Source organism: Oncorhynchus mykiss, chromosome Y (assembly GCF_013265735.2).
Source record: "Oncorhynchus mykiss isolate Arlee chromosome Y, USDA_OmykA_1.1, whole genome shotgun sequence".
Taxonomy (NCBI): domain Eukaryota; kingdom Metazoa; phylum Chordata; class Actinopteri; order Salmoniformes; family Salmonidae; genus Oncorhynchus; species Oncorhynchus mykiss.
The window spans coordinates 35,968,430-35,986,358 of record NC_048593.1 but is presented as its reverse complement, the minus strand read 5'-3'; the positions used below and the strand labels follow the sequence as shown (position 1 = coordinate 35,986,358).

Here is a 17,929-nt window from a genome sequence, read left to right as displayed (position 1 = left end):
TCACAAAAGTATCTCGGACCTGCCTGGTGTGTTCCTTGTTCTTCATGATGCTCTCTGCGCTTTTAACGGACCTCTGAGACTATCACAGTGCAGGTGCATTTATACGGAGACTTGATTACACACAGGTGGATTGTATTTATCATCATTAGTCATTTAGGTCAACATTGGATCATTCAGAGATCCTCACTGAACTTCTGGAGAGAGTTTGCTGCACTGAAAGTAAAGGTGCTGAATAATTTTGCGCGCCCAATTTTTCAGTCTTTGATTTGTTAAAAAAGTTTGAAATATCCAATAAATGTCATTCCACTTCATGATTGTGTCCCACTTGTTGTTGATTCTTCACAAAAAAATACAGTTTTATATCTTTATGTTTGAAGCCTGAAATGTGGCAAAAGGTCACAAAGTTCAAGGGGGCTGAATACTTTTGCAAGGCACTGTATATCAACGAATTGGCGCGGGCACAAGAAAAGTCTGCAGCACCCGGCCTCACCCTACTAGAATCTGAAGTCAAATGTCTACTGTTTGCTGATGATCTGGTGCTTCTGTCACCAACCAAGGAGGGCCTACAGCAGCACCTAGATATTCTGCACAGATTCTGCCAGACCTCGGCCCTGACAGTAAATCTCAGTAAGACCAAAATAATGGTGTTCCAAAAAAGGTCCAGTCGCCAGGACCACAAATACAAATTCCATCTAGACAACATTGCCCTAGAGCACACAAAAAACTATACATACCTTGGCCTAAACATCAGCGCCACAGGTAACTTCCACAAAGCTGTGAACGATTTTAGAGACCAGGCAAGAAGGGCATTCTATGTCATCAAAAGGAACATAAAATTCAACATACCAATTAGGATATGGCTAAAAATACTTGAATCAGTCATAGAGCCCATTGCCCTTTATGGTTGTGAGGTCTGGGGTCTGCTCACCAACCAAGATTTCACAAAATGGGACAAACACCAAATTGAGACTCTGCATGCAGAATTCTGCAAACATATCCTCCGTGTACAACGTAGAACATCAAATAATGCATGCAGAGCAGAATTAGGCCGATACCCACTAATTATCAAAATCCAGAAAAGAGCCGTTAAATTCTACATCCACCTAAAAGGAAGCCATTCCCAAACCTTCCATAACAAAGCCATCGCCTACAGAGAGATGAACATGGAGAAGAGTCCCCTAAGCAAGCTGGTACTGGGACTCTGTTCACAAACACACCCCACAGAGCCCCAGGACAGCAACACAATTAGACCCAAGCAAATCATGAGAAAACAAAAAGATAATTACTTGACACATTGGAAAGAATCAACAAAAAACAGAGCAAACTAGAATGCTATTTGGCCCTAAACAGAGAGTACACAGTAGCAGAATACCTGACCACAGTGACTGACCCAAACTTAAGGAAAGCTTTGATTATGTACAGACTCAGTGAGCATAGCCTTGCTATTGAGAAAGGCCGCCGTAGGCAGACATGGCTCTCAAGAGAAGACAGGATATGTGCACACTGCCCACAAAATAAGATGGAAACTGAGCTGCACTTCCTAACCTCCTGCCCAATGTATGACCATATTAGAGAGACATATTTCCCTCAGATTACACAGATCCACAAAGAATTTGAAAACAAACCCAATTTTGATAAACTCCCATATCTACTGGGTGAAATTCCACAGTCTGCATCACAGCAGCAAGATTTGTGACCTGTTGCCACAAGAAAAGGGCAACCAGTGAAGAACAAACACCATTGTAAATACAACCCATATGTATGCCTTGGTGGGATCTAATGAGTCATTATGGATGTTTAACTCAGATAATATCAGCTGGATGGAGATGACAAATGTGTGCGTGTGGACTCGCATCATCTCCCTCAGTGCTCAATGTTCCCAGGAAGTTGTTTGTTCCTTGAATGCCTGGAGAGACTGAAGGGAACCCCAGAGTCCTGATATCTGCTGTGTAATCCCTGTCTGGGGAGACTGAATGGAACCCCAGAGTCCTGATATCTGCTGTGTAATCCCTGTCTGGGGAGACTGAATGGAACCCCAGAGTCCTGATATCTGCTGTGTAATCCCTGTCTGGGGAGACTGAATGGAACCCCAGAGTCCTGATATCTGCTGTGTAATCCCTGTCTGGGGAGACTGAATGGAACCCCAGAGTCCTGATATCTGCTGTGTAATCCCTGTCTGGGGAGACTGAATGGAACCCCAGAGTCCTTCTGATATCAGCTGTGTAATCCCTGTCTGGAGAGACTGAATGGAACCCCAGAGTCCTGATATCTGCTGTGTAATCCCTGTCTGGGGAGACTGAATGGAACCCCAGAGTCCTTCTGATATCAACTGTGTAATCCCTGTCTGAAGAGACTGAATGGAACCCCAGAGTCCTTCTGATATCTGCTGTGTAATCCCTGTCTGGAGAGACTGAATGGAACCCCAGAGTCCTTCTGATATCAAGTGTGTAATCCCTGTCTGGAGAGACTGAATGGAACCCCAGAGTCCTTCTGATATCTGCTGTGTAATCCCTGCCTGGAGTTGCCAGATCTGTCTTGTGAGGTTGCCAGGTTTCTGCTGAGAGTCTGCAAATTAGATTGGAAAATGGAGCACTCCCTCCTCGCCAGCAAAACACACCACCACACCGCAATTAATAGCTCTGGGATCAGTGTGTGTGTGTGTGTGTGTGTGTGTGTGTGTGTGTGTGTGTGTGTGTGTGTGTGTGTGTGTGTGTGTGTGTGTGTGTGTGTGTGTGTGTGTGTGTGTGTGTGTGTGTGTGTGTGTGGACCACTGCCCATAGCAGCAACACTGTTGATATTTGCATAACAAAAAAAGCTGAGAATCTGACGACTGATAACAATCATGTCCAGAGACAACAGATAAGTTGCCTTTATTCACAGATCGTCTCAGAGTTGGTCCAATCTGTCTATAGAATCGTATTCATTGTGATTTAAAACGCTAAACTGATCCTAGATCAGCACTCCTACTCTAAGATGTGAACATGGGCCCTGGGCTTGTCGATCCGGAAACAAACATGTACGGCTTGGAGAAATCAGGAAGAGGTAAAAGAATGCCTGGTGGCCACTGAACGCAGCCGTGAGTTATCAGTTGTGAGAGGTTGAAGTAGTCGAGAAGGACAGCGAGTCGAACATCTATCTGGCTGTGATGGATGTGTCTGGACACCCTCAGTCTGTCACTTATTGCTGTTAACACACACACACACACATGCTCACACAAACACACGTACACACACACAAATGCATGCACACAAGCACACACACATGCGCACACACACAAACGCACACAAACAAACACACATGCGCACACACACACAAACACACACACACACACACACACACACACACACGCACACACACACACACACATATGCTACATCACACAGCAGGGTTGACTGAAGACAACAGGCTCTGACCGGTCTCAGCACGTCCTCTCTTCCAATCTGTGTGTGTGTGTGTGTGTGTGTGTGTGTTAACACAGGCTTGTCTTGCCTTTGAAATGAGACTGACCGACTGACCGACTGACTGACTGACTGACTGACTGACTGACAGACAGACAGAAAGACTGTGTGGTTGAGACATCACAACGTAGAGAAAAAACAGACAATACCATCATCTCTCTGCCCTCAACTGACTGACACTGTCTGTACATTAAAATGTAAAGGGTTGGTCCCATGTTTCATGAGCTGAAATAAAATATCCCAGAAATGTTCCAAACGCACAAACAGCTTATTTCTCCCAAATTTTGTGCACAAATTTGTTTGAAATGCTCTCTGTTAGTGAGCATTTCTCCTTTGCCAAGATAATCCATCCACCTGACAGGTGTGGCATTTCAAGAAGCTGATTAAACAGCATGATACTTACACAGGTGCACCTTGTGCTTAGGACAATGAAAGGCCACTCTAAAATGCCACAGGTATCTCAAGTTTTGAAGTAGCGTGCAATTGGCATGTTGACTGCAGGAATGTCTACAGGAGCTGTTTCCAGATCATTTAATGTTAATTTCTCTACCATAAGCCTCCTCCAGCATCATTGTAGAGAAATGGGCAGTATGTCCAACTGGCCTCACAAGTGTATGACGTCATGTGGGTGAGCGGTTTGCTGATGTCAACGTTGTGAACAGAGTACCCCATGATGGTGGTGGGGTAATGGTATGGGCAGGCATAAGCTACAGACATAGTACACAATTGCATTTAATCTATGGCAATTTGAATGCACAGAGATACCGTGTCAAAATCCTGAGGCCCATGTTTCAGCATGATAATGCACAACCCCATGTCGCAAGGATCTGTACACAATTCCTGGAAGCTGAAAATGTCCCAGTTCTTCCATGGCCTGCACACTCACCATGTCACCCATTGAGCATGTTTGGGATGCTCTGGATTGACGTGTACGACAGTGTGTTCGAGTTCCCACCCATATCCAATAACTTCACACAGCCATTGAAGAGGAGTGGGACAACATTCCACAGGCCACAATCAACAGCCTGATCAACTCTATGTGAAGGAGATGTGTCATGCTACATGAGGCAAATGGTGGTCACAGCAGATACTGACTGATTTTCTGATCCACCCCCCTAACTTTTTTTTTTAAAGGTATCTGTGACCAACAGATATTGTATTCCCAGTCATGTGAAATCCATAGATTAGCACCTAATTAATGTATATTTTTTTGTTCAATACAGATGGCTACATCCAATTATTGTTTGATTTGCTTGCCATCTATAGTGGTGATGACAGCAGTCTGACTGTTTACTACAGGAAGCTTTGTGTTTTATTGTAGTTGGAATGAAGTGTTGTGTTGTATTCAACAGTTACTTATAGACTGTGTAGAGTGTGTAGAGTGAGTCTGTATGCTGAGTGTTTTGTTCAGACTGACCCTGCATGACCCTTGACCCCCGACATCACTTATTGATTGGAGATGATTGATTTCATCTTCACTGATTATTGACCTTATCTTCATATCTCATTTAAACCGCTCACCCCCGCTAAATATGGATGTCTTATCAATCAATCACATGTATTTTATAAAGCCCTTTTTACATCAGCAGTCTCAAAGTGCTTTACAGAAACCCAGCCTAAAACCCCTCAGAGCAAAGCAATGCAGATGCAGGCTATGAGAGTCTTCTAATATATACAGCATCTCCTACCACTATGACTTGTCCTCATCGACCCTGTGGGTGTGAGGGGGTGGAATCATTCTATCCCCTCCTTGGGATGTTTCTATTCCTGTATTATTCTAGCTGTGTGTGTGTGTGTGTGTGTGTGTGTGTGTGTGTGTGTGTGTGTGTGTGTGTGTGTGTGTGTGTGTGTGTGTGTGTGTGTGTGTGTGTGTGTGTGTGTGTGTGTGTGTGTGTGTGTGTGTGTGTGTGTAGATAATTGAGGTGTAAATCACTTAGAAAGGTGACACGTGCGCTGAGATTGGAATCAATATAACTTTTCTGTTCTTTGTCCTCCTCAACACACACACACACACACACACACTGTAATGATCTTCTTCATCTGAGGAACAGGAATAGGGAGGATCAGTATGCAGCATACCAATATGCAGTGTGGTACGTGTCCATGTTAAATTTATTACAACTGAACACAAAATAACAAACGTGAAACAACGAAAATGGAAACAGTTATGTATGGTGAAACACAGACACAGAAAACAACTACCCACAACCCATAGTGGGAAAACAGGCTGCCTAAGTATGGTTCTCAATCAGAGACAACGATTGACAGCTGCCTCTGATTGGGAACCATACCAGGCCAAACACATAGAACTATAACACACAGAACACACATAGAATGCCCACCCCAACTCACGCCCTGACCAAACTAAAATAGAGACATAAAAAAGGAACCAAGGTCAGGACGTGACACACACAGAGACACACACACAGAGAGACACACACACACACACACACACTCACACACAGAGACACACACACACACACACTCACACACAGAGACACCCACACACACAGAGACACACACACACACAAAGACACTTACACACAGAGACACACACACACACACACACACACACACACACACACACACACACACACACACAGAGACACACACACAGAGACACACACACAGAGACACACACACAGAGAGACACACACACACACACACACACACACACACACACACAGAGACACACACACACACACACTCACACACAGAGACACCCACACACACAGAGACACACACACACACAAAGACACTTACACACAGAGACACACACACACACACACACACACACACACACACACACACACAGAGACACACACACAGAGACACACACACAGAGACACACACACACACAGAGACACACACACACAGACACACACACACACACACACACACACACACACACACACTCACACACAGAGACGAGATGATGAGATCGAACCGTCTGTTATTCCAGGACACTCCGTAATGTCTCCATTCTGCTATAATACCACTGGCAGGACACTCCGTAATGTCTCCATTCTGCTATAATACCACTGGCAGGGCACTCCGTAATGTCGTCTCCATTCTGCTATAATACCACTGGCAGGACACTCGGTAATGTCTCCATTCTGCTATAATACCACTGGCAGGACACTCGGTAATGTCTCCATTCTGCTATAATACCACTGGCAGGGCACTCCGTAATGTCGTCTCCATTCTGCTATAATACCACTGGCAGGACACTCGGTAATGTCTCCATTCTGCTATAATACCACTGGCAGGACACTCGGTAATGTCTCCATTCTGCTATAATACCACTGGCAGGACACTCCGTAATGTCTCCATTCTGCTATAATACCACTGGCAGGACACTCGGTAATGTCGTCTCCATTCTGCTATAACACCACTGGCAGGACACTCCGTAATGTCTCCATTCTGCTATAATACCACTGGCAGGACACTCCGTAATGTCTCCATTCTGCTATAATACCACTGGCAGGACACTCTGTAATGTCTCCATTCTGCTATAATACCACTGGCAGGACACTCCGTAATGTCTCCATTCTGCTATAATACCACTGGCAGGACACTCCGTAATGTCTCCATTCTGCTATAATACCACTGGCAGGACACTCCGTAATGTCGTCTCCATTCTGCTATAATACCACTGGCAGGACACTCCGTAATGTCTCCATTCTGCTATAATACCACTGGCAGGACACTCGGTAATGTCTCCATTCTGCTATAATACCACTGGCAGGACACTCTGTAATGTCTCCATTCTGCTATAATACCACTGGCAGGACACTCCGTAATGTCTTCATTCTGCTATAATACCACTGGCAGGACACTCCGTAATGTCTCCATTCTGCTATAATACCACTGGCAGGACACTCCGTAATGTCGTCTCCATTCTGCTATAATACCACTGGCAGGACACTCCGTAATGTCTCCATTCTGCTATAATACCACTGGCAGGACACTCGGTAATGTCTCCATTCTGCTATAATACCACTGGCAGGACACTCCGTAATGTCTTCATTCTGCTATAATACCACTGGCAGGACACTCCGTAATGTCTTCATTCTGCTATAATACCACTGGCAGGACACTCCGTAATGTCTCCATTCTGCTATAATACCACTGGCAGGACACTCCGTAATGTCTCCATTCTGCTATAATACCACTGGCAGGACACTCGGTAATGTCTCCATTCTGCTATAATACCACTGGCAGGACACTCCGTAATGTCTCCATTCTGCTGTAACACCACTGGCAGGACACTCCGTAATGTCTCCATTCTGCTATAATACCACTGGCAGGACACTCCGTAATGTCGTCTCCATTCTGCTATAATACCACTGGCAGGACACTCCGTAATGTCTCCATTCTGCTATAATACCACTGGCAGGACACTCGGTAATGTCTCCATTCTGCTATAGTACCACTGGCAGGACACTCCGTAATGTCTTCATTCTGCTATAATACCACTGGCAGGACACTCGGTAATGTCTTCATTCTGCTATAATACCACTGGCAGGACACTCGGTAATGTCTCCATTCTGCTATAATACCACTGGCAGGACACTCCGTAATGTCTCCATTCTGCTATAATACCACTGGCAGGACACTCCGTAATGTCTCCATTCTGTTATAATACCACTGGCAGGATACTCCGTAATGTCTCCATTCTGCTATAATACCACTGGCAGGACACTCGGTAATGCAAGTGGAGGAGATATCCCATTGATTGTTTCTGCGTTCCAAATATAACCCTTTTCTATATAAAATAGACTTATTTTGCCCATGGAGTGAATAGGGTGCAATTTGGAACACAGCCTGTGTGAGACAGACAGGATATTGGATAAAGTGATAACAGCAGAGAGACAGACAGGATAGAGTGATAACAGCAGAGAGACAGACAGGATAGAGTGATAACAGCAGAGAGACAGACGGGATAGAGTGATAACAGCAGAGAGACAGACAGGATAGAGTGATAACAGCAGAGAGACAGACAGGATAGAGTGATAACAGCAGAGAGACAGACAGGAAACAGTTTCCTTTGATCCGGCTGGCAGAATAGGACAGACTAGAATACAATAGATACACACATTCCATTAATTAATCAATCAATCAATGAATCATTCTCTTTTAATTTGTACATTGATTTAAAACTGGCAACTGACCTGGATTTAAACCCTTCAAAAGAGCAAACCTCAGGGGAACAGTAACAAAGAAAAAACACCTGGGTAGAGAGACACCTGGGTAGAGAGACACCTGGGTAGAGAGACACCTGGGCCCAAATCAACCCTCAAACCCTAATATGCAGTTGTGGAGATCTGAGAGGATTGGATAGGTGTAAGCGATAATGTAATAGTTCCATCTTGTTCTCTGATAGGCTAGGTTGAATTTTCACCACATCACTTTATACCAATCACATCTAATTTTATAAGGCATAGGGCTTGGAGGTTTTAGGGATTGGGGAATGGGCCCTAGAAGGAGAGAGGGAGATCTTAGGGCACGGACACACTGGTTGTGTTTGCGGGCCGAGAGTACTTAGCACCTCTGAACAGAGTGCCAGCCGTAACTTTTAAACCGACTGCAAACCAATTCTACAGGTAAAATAACGTGAAAATGACGTCAGTCAGACGTCCACCAACTTGTGGTCCCTAAAACGTACTGCAACAAACGGCAGATGAACGGCAGATCAACATTTGGTGCGGTGTGTGTGTGTGTGTGTGGTCCCTTGGAGTGGGAGCCAATCCTCTCAGGTATATTCTGGCCCATCCTTCACTCCACAGGTGTACCTGCTACTCTCCTCTCCATCACTCCACAGATATACCTGCTACTCTCCTCTCCATCACTCCACAGATATACCTGCTACTCTCCTCTCCATCACTCCACAGATATACCTGTTACTCTGCTCTCCATCACTCCACAGATATACCTGCTACTCTCCTCTCCATCACTCCGCAGATATACCTGCTACTCTCCTCTCCATCACTCCACAGATATACCTGTTACTCTTCTCTCCATCACTCCACACATATACCTGTTACTCTTCTCTCCATCACTCCACAGATATACCTGTTACTCTCCTCTACATCACTCCACAGATATACCTGTTACTCTCATCTCCATCACTCCACAGATATACCTGTTACTCTCATCTCCATCACTCCACAGATATACCTGTTACTCTCATCTCCATCACTCCACAGATATACCTGTTACTCTCCTCTACATCACTCCACAGATATACCTGTTACTCTCCTCTACATCACTCCACAGATATACCTGTTACTCTCCTCTACATCACTCCACAGATATACCTGTTACTCTCATCTCCATCACTCCACAGATATACCTGTTACTCTCATCTCCATCACTCCACAGATATACCTGTTACTCTCATCTCCATCACTCCACAGATATACCTGTTACTCTCATCTGCATCACTCCACAGATATACCTGTTACTCTCTCTCTCTCCTACTCCCTGTCTTTCTTTCTATCTCTCTCCTTTTTTCCCTCTCCCGTATTAGAAAGGGAGGGAGGTAGGGTGGGAGGGAGGGAGGGCGGGTGGGAGGGGCAGATGCAGAGTAGAACACTCCAAAAAGTAAAATGAATTATACATTTAGAAATGAAAACCTCAGAGACCTCAGACTGACTTTTGATTGGAATGAGACTTGCTCCGCTCAGAGCGTCATAAATCACTTTCACACACACACGCCCGCACACTAACACACACACACACACACACAAATACACACACACATATACACAAACACACACACACACACACACAAAAATGAGAAGGGAAAAAAATGATATGATTTGACCTTGGTGTGTATCTGTGTGTGTGTCCTGCCCCTGCAGTTTGACATACAGCAGATGTCCCTGGACGAGCTGAAGCAGGTTCTGTTTCACGCATTCCGAGACCACCTGACGATGAAGGACATCGAGAACATCATCATCAACGAAGAGGAGAGCCTCAACGAGACAGGGAACTGCCCCGAGTACGAGGGAGGTGAGAGAGGGAGTCGGGGGGGGGGGGTGACAGAGAGCAGGGTAGAGAGAGAGTTGGAGAGAGAGAGAGAGAGACACACAGAGAGAGACACAGAGAGAGATAATACTAAAAGAGAGAGATGGTAGAGAAAGAAATGGAGAGAGAAGAGAGAGAGACAAAGAGTTCAGTATTTAATATTTTATTGGGATCCCTGATTAGCCGCTACTCTTCCTGGGGTCCAAACAGGAAACAAAACAACAAATAAAATACATAATATACATAATACTACATAATATACATATATACATAATACTACATAATATGCATAATACTACATAATATAAATAACATACATAATATACAGTGGGGCAAAAAAGTATTTAGTCAGCCACCAATTGTGCAAGTTCTCCCACTTAAAAAGATGAGAGAGGTCTGTAATTTTCATCATAGGTACACTTCAACTATGACAGACAAAATGAGAAAAAAATCCAGAAAATGAATTTATTTGCAAATTATGGTGGAAAATAAGTATGCAAGAAAATGTTTGTGTCTGTTCACAATCCCTGTTGTGTTGTAAGGTGTTCTTTATCTGTTTTTTTTAGCTGGATGTATTGCTATCTTGAGTTACCTGGGGTGGCAGAGTTCCATGTAGTCATGGCTCTGTGTGTTTCTCAGCCTCTTTTCTGGACCTGGGGACTGTGAAGAGACCTCTGATTACATGTCTTGTGTTGAACAGACAGTTCTGTACCTTCAACACATCAATACCTCGCACAAAGACCTCAACTTTGAGCCGGGAGAGATTGACATGCATGTTAATGTTTACGAAGTTGCTGACATTCGCCCTCCGAGTACATCTAAGTGCAATACGTGCTGCTCTGTTCAGGACCAACTGACACACAGGCTTTATTCAAGGTCAATGGAAGGTCATTAGTAAAAACAGAAAACAATAATGGCCCTAGCCAGCTGCCTTGCTGTACACCACACTCACCAAATTTGCATTAGTTAAGCTTCCATTAAAGAAAACCTTCTCTTGTTCTATTAGATAGGTAACTCCCAGAGAGAAAGAAGAGGAAGTGAGGAGAGTGAGAGATGATGAAAGAAGGAAGGAGAGAAAGACTGCTAGTCTGCCACGGCCAGACAAAGTTTGAGGAGAGAGAGAGAGAGAGAGAGAGAGGGAGAGAGAGAGAGAGAGAGAGAGAGAGAGAGAAGAATAGGGCCAGTAACCGAAAGGTTGCTGGTTCAAATCCCTGATCCAACTAGGTAAGAAATCTGCCGATGTGCCCTTGAATAAGGAATTTAACTGTAGTTCGTCTTGTCACTCTGGATAGGATAAATGGTTGAAATGTAGAGAGCGAGATGAAGGGATTCCAGTGAAGGAGAGAAAAGGAGGGTCTGGGAGAGAAGATAATGGAAGATAAACAGGAGTGGAGTGAAGAGGGGAAGGGAGAGAGAGAAGAAACCAAAAGTGAAATTGGAAGCTAAACCAAAGGTTATCTTCCTCTCCTTCTGCCCTCTCCCTCAACCCTTCCTATCTCTCTCTCTCCCTTCCTCTCATGTTTCTATCCTCCTACCCTTTCTTCTTCCTTCTCTTTCTCTGACCCTGTGGGAATTCAGTCCGTCCGACTCCATTAGACACATCTGTGTGTGTCTGGGTTACTGTCTCTGTGTGTCTGGGCTACTCCAGGCTGATGTCTGTGCTGCTCTAGGCTAGTGTCTGTGATGCTCCAGGCTGATGTCTGGGCTGCTCCAGGCTGATGTCTGGGCTGCTCTAGGCTAGTGTCTGTGCTGCTCCAGGCCGATGTCTGGGCTGCTCCAGGCTGAAGTCTGGGCTGCTCCAGGCTGATGTCTGGGCGGCTCCAGGCTGATGTCTGGGCTGCTCCAGGCTGAAGTCTGGGCTGCTCCAGGCTGATGTCTGGGCTGCTCCAGGCTGATGTCTGTGCTGCTCCAGGCTGATGTCTGTGCTGCTCTAGGCTAGTGTCTGTGATTCTCCAGGCTGATGTCTGGGCGGCTCCAGGCTGATGTCTGGGCTGCTCCAGGCTGAAGTCTGGGCTGCTCCAGGCTGATGTCTGGGCTGCTCCAGGCTGATGTCTGGGCTGCTCCAGGCTGATGTCTGGGCTGCTCCAGGCTGATGTCTGGGCGGCTCCAGGCTGATGTCTGGGCTGCTCCAGGCTGGTGTCTGTGCTGCTCTAGGCTAGTGTCTGGGCTGCTTTTGGTGATGTTTGTGATGTTAACAAACATAGACAAAGGGACTACCTATTGTTCATGTTTTCAGTTACATGGCTCTTTTTTCCTAAAGAAAAAGTCTCTGGAAAAGGAAAGCGGAGAGCAGACTTCATCCGCTCTAGTCTTTGGTTTTCAGTTATATTTTCTCTGGGGGAACTCAGTGCAGAAAGTGTATTTGACCAGTTTGTGATATTACCAGCATGGGGAATGGGAGGGGAGGCATAATATGAAATTATCATAATTTGATGTAATAAGTGACTTAAGTTATACTTCTATTTTTCTCCTCTCCTCTTCCCCTCCTCTTCTTCCCCCTTCCCCTCCTCTTCTCTCCTCTTCTCCTCCTCTTCTCTCCTCTTCCCCTCCTCTTCTCTTCTCTCCTCTTCCCCTCTTCTTCTCTCCTCTTCCCCTCCTCTTCTCTCCTCTTCCCCTCCTCTTCTCTCCTTTTCCCCTCCTCTTCCCCTCCTCTTCTCTCCTCTTCCCCTCCTCTTCTCTCCTCTTCCCCTCCTCATCCCCTCCTTTTCTCTCCTCTTCCCCTCCTCTTCTCTCCTCTTCCCCTCCTCTTCTCTCCTCTTCCTCTCCCCTTCTCTCCTCTTCCCATCCTCTTCTCTCCTCTTCCCATCCTCTTCTCTCCTCTTCCCCTCCTCTTCCCTCCTCTTCCCCTCCTCTTCTCTCCTCTTCCCCTCCTCTTCTCTCATCTTCCCCTCCTCTTCTCTCCTCTTCCCCTCCTCTTCTCTCCTCTCATCTCTTCTCTTATTCAGTCCATCCTAAGAAGAAGAACAGACAGACATGCGTGAGGAAGAGCCTGATCTGCGCCTTTGCCATGGCCTTCATCATCAGCGTCATGCTCATCGCGGCCAATCAGATGCTGCGGAACGGCATGGAGTAAGCCAATCACACTGTGAGCCTGGGGAGTGGGCCTTACAGTTAAATGACCTCACTTCCTCTCTCTGCAGCAAAAACAGGAAGACAGACCAGCCAGAACCCAAACACCTCTGTGAAGGACAACTATCTGTTATTTTAATGACGTTTGTTTTGATTTATATCATGAACAGTAAACAGACAAGAGAGTGCAAGTACTGAAGGACACACACGGAAAATGTCATTTTCAGTGGAAAAAAAGACAAATCAAATCAAAAACACTAAGAGGACTTGATGAACAGACTGGACATGATACAAAGCAATCTTTTATATTTTGTGGGCATAAAGGGATTCCTTTCATTTCTGTATCAGAGAAGGCCACCCCTTTTAGAATGATTTTCTAACCACCCCTTTAAAATAAATGTTTTGTTTTTTTACCTCCTATTTAAAAGATCAATTGTCTAATCAAAAGCAATCTATTGAACATGCATCAGGTGCTTTGAGCCATTCCTAATTTTTAACTGAACTTTTGGTTCTGGGTTTACTTCAGGGGGGAAACATTACCTGACAAGCGCTCCTGCTGTTTAATGTTTTAAACTGTATCTAAACGTGTTAATCTGTTATTTTTTATTATTATTCTACTATCTTATATATTTACATGTTATAGTCACTCACCTGTGGACATTATACCAATGTATGTTTACACTGTAACAGAGATGGTTCGTGACTTGAGGACAAACTCGTGTTAGCTCCCAGAACAAACCCCTAGGCTTTAGCTCAGCTGACTTCCATAGTCTTAAATCACATAGGCATCATTCTACACCTGACATTCCCTCCCTCACAATGTTGCTACAGTATAGTCGACTGTGTCTGTCTCTATGTCTGTCTGTATGCACTGCATGTGACTCAGTGGATATTTAAAGGCACTGTAGGTTTGTACAGTATTTACCGTATGTTGTGTCACTCTACGTGTCCATAGGGCGGTGTTCTGTGTCAACTGTCCCTAAAGGCTTGGAACATGAACCACCTGGCCTTCTTGGTCCATGAATAATAAGGTTGTGGTCATGTAAAATTGCTTTTCATTCCAGAAAGTTGTTGTTTTCCCCCCTCAGCCCACGTTCACTCGCCTTCACAGATCTGACAGGACTGACTGGATGGATGAATGCAACATGGTGGAATCTCCACCTCCTATCCAATCTGACTGGATGGATGGATGAAACATATCCAATCTGACTGGATGGATGAATGCAACATGGTGGAAAGCCCACCTCCTATCCAATCTGACTGGATGGATGAATGAAACATATCCAATCTGACTGGATGGATGGATGAAACATATCCAATCTGACTGGATGGATGAATGCAACATGGTGGAAAGTCCACCTCCTATCCAATCTGACTGGATGGATGAATGCAACATGGTGGAAAGTCCACCTCCTATCCAATCTGACTGGATGGATGAAACATATCCAATCTGACTGGATGGATGAATGCAACATGGTGGAAAGTCCACCTCCTATCCAATCTGACTGGATGGATGAATGCAACATGGTGGAAAGTCCACCTCCTATCCAATCTGACTGGATGGATGAATGAAACATATCCAATCTGACTGGATGGATGAATGCAACATGGTGGAAAGCCCACCTCCTATCCAATCTGACTGGATGGATGGATGAAACATATCCAATCTGACTGGATGGATGAATGCAACATGGTGGAAAGTCCACCTCCTATCCAATCTGACTGGATGGATGAAACATATCCAATCTGACTGGATGGGATGAATGCAACATGGTGGAAAGTCCACCTCCTATCCAATCTGACTCAATCTGACTGGATGGATGAAAGCAACATGGTGGAATCTCCAGCATTTATCCAATCTGAAGGCTTGTTTTCTTGGCACCTACTGTACCAGGGCCCATATTCACAAAGCATCTCAGAGTATGACGGCTGTTCGAGGATCAGTTTTCCCTTTTAAATCATAATCATTAGGATTATATAGACAGGGAGGGGGTGCTGATCCTAGACTGAATACGGGCCCAGTCAGATGTCTTAGATCTGTGAGACGGACTAGGGGAGTGAACGAGCTAGGGCAAAGGAAGAGAAGCAACCTTTTATGATGAACTGCACACTCAGACCAGGACAGATCAAATATTTATACTAAAATATATATTCCATTACCTCTACATCAATATGCATGTAGCTGCTATTTTAGTATTCCTTTTCCTTTGGAGGATGAAGGTTAAAATCAATTCAACCTTTCCTATGGCCTTGATTTTAAATGTGTGTATTGTGTGTATGAACTACTGTCACATTTTACTTTCAGATTTATACTGAATTCTCTATTTATTCCAACTATTAATCAAATCAGAATGCAGAGGGGAATATTTGGTCATAAATATGCAAATACAAGGTCACATGGCCATAATCACCACCGAGCTGTTTCATCTCTTTTACACTGCTTGTCATAGGACTGCATGACTCACTGAGGCCTGGGGACACATGTATCAAGCGTCTCTGAGTAGGAGAGGCTGATCTATGGACAGGATGGAGCTAATCAGTACTGCTACTCTGAAATACATACTGTTCTTCACACAGTAACGTGTTCAAGTCAAAGTATATTCGTTTGCAGAGGTCTTTTCATTGTTGAAATGTTTTCACTCTCAATACCACATGTTTAGGCTACTATAATATATAGATATTTTTGGACCATGTAGTGTAGTTCTTCACACTCAAAGTCATCTTGCTGTCTCAGATATCTAAATATATTTATATGTGATTGCAAAGGAACATTCTGGCCCATTGGTACATTAGTCTATTATTGTTATAAGCCATTATGGTCCCTGACACCAGCATCTAATCGTAATGTGTATGAATATTAGTCATAGTTTTAATATTGTAAATGTTTCTGTCATATATTTTTCAACCTGGTAAAGGGGATGTACTTGGGCTAAGAGAGAGCGTCTATAACCAGCACTGGTGGTTTGGAGACCTGTGGTTTTGCGATCAATGGAGGCTGGTGGGAGGAGCTATAGAAGGACAGGCTTATTTTAATGTCTGGAATGGAATAAATGGAACAGAGTCAAACATTTGGTTTGCATATGTTTGATACCATTACATTTATTCCATTCAAACCTTTACAATGAGCCCATCCTCCTACAGCTCCTCCCACCAGCCTCCATTGTTTGAGATTATATAAATGTCAAAAAATATGTTTATGTATTGCACAGAGAGAAATCTAAAAAGAAAGAAAAACAGCAATATTAATGATGGTAACATACAAATAAAGATATGTAGTCTGTATAAACATAATCAACCTGTGGTTATGCAATAAAATCTTTTTTATATATATAGAAACAAAAAAACAGTTCTGTTTTTCCATGGAATGAATAGACCACTTCCCAATAGTCATGTTTTACTTGTATACCTTTCATAACTTGGCCACTGTGTGGCAGCAGAGGGCTGCATCTGACAGAGCTATAGATAAATTAACCATTAAACTGTACCTGTTTTAAGCCGCGTTTACACGTTGCACTAACATGTGAGTTTAGTGATCTGATAAATATGATTCAATTACTATCTAATCAAAGTTTGCGAAGTCTACATGTTGTATTAAAATAGCTGTGTTTACACAGCCAAACCAATTCAGATCTTTTTTTGACTAATTGGTATTTTGACCAATCAGATCTGAAAAAGATCTGATGTGATTGGGCAAAATACCAATTAGTGGAAAAATATCAGAACTGGGCTGCTGTGTAAAAGTAGTTTGCAATTTATTTGACAGATATTCTTTCAAAATAATATGAATTTATGTATTTTAAGAAAATTACTAATGACATAAATCAATGGTGCTACCTATCAATGATTTAAGAGGCCGGTATAAATTATGATTTAAATTGTTTGAACATCCAGATCTATTTACACTTGCTTGATATCCAGACACAATGTGTTCCTGACTACCTTTGGAGGAGGTCAGGAAGATCTGTTCACAATCAGATCACAATGCGTCTTGGAATCGTCGACACCTGTCTTCAAATGTGGGCACTAGCAGAATGTGGACACAATCAGGACAAAGGGCACCAGGTATAAACGGGGCTTAAGTGTTGCGTGGAAAGGCTATGTTAGGACAGAAGCTCACTCCTACCAGCTGTCATCTGGGCATTCTTCAGAAAGTATTCAGACCTCTTGACTTATTCCACATTTTGTTACGTTACAGCCTTATTCTAAAATTGATTACATTGTTTGTTTTTTCCTCATCAATTTACACACGATATCCCATAATGACAAAGCAAAAAATTGGTTTTTAGAATTTTTTGCAAATGTATTAAAAATGAAAAACCTGAAATATTATATTTACATAAGTATTCAGACCCTTTAGTCAGCACTTTGTT

At 43.8% G+C, this 17,929-nt stretch overlaps 1 protein-coding gene across 2 annotated transcripts in view; it reads left to right on the top strand.

Annotated features, from left to right (window-relative positions):
• Positions 1-16,903, top strand: part of LOC110509452 (calcium-binding protein 8-like) — a 63,170-nt gene extending 46,267 nt beyond the window's left edge. For both annotated transcript variants that reach the window (XM_036968056.1, XM_036968055.1), the window contains exons 5-6: positions 10,325-10,475; positions 13,436-16,903. In XM_036968056.1, the coding sequence (XP_036823951.1) occupies positions 10,325-10,475; positions 13,436-13,563 (279 nt within the window). In that variant the 3' untranslated portion in view covers positions 13,564-16,903. The remainder of the gene's footprint in view (positions 1-10,324; positions 10,476-13,435) is intronic.
• Positions 16,904-17,929: the final 1,026 nt, after the last annotated feature.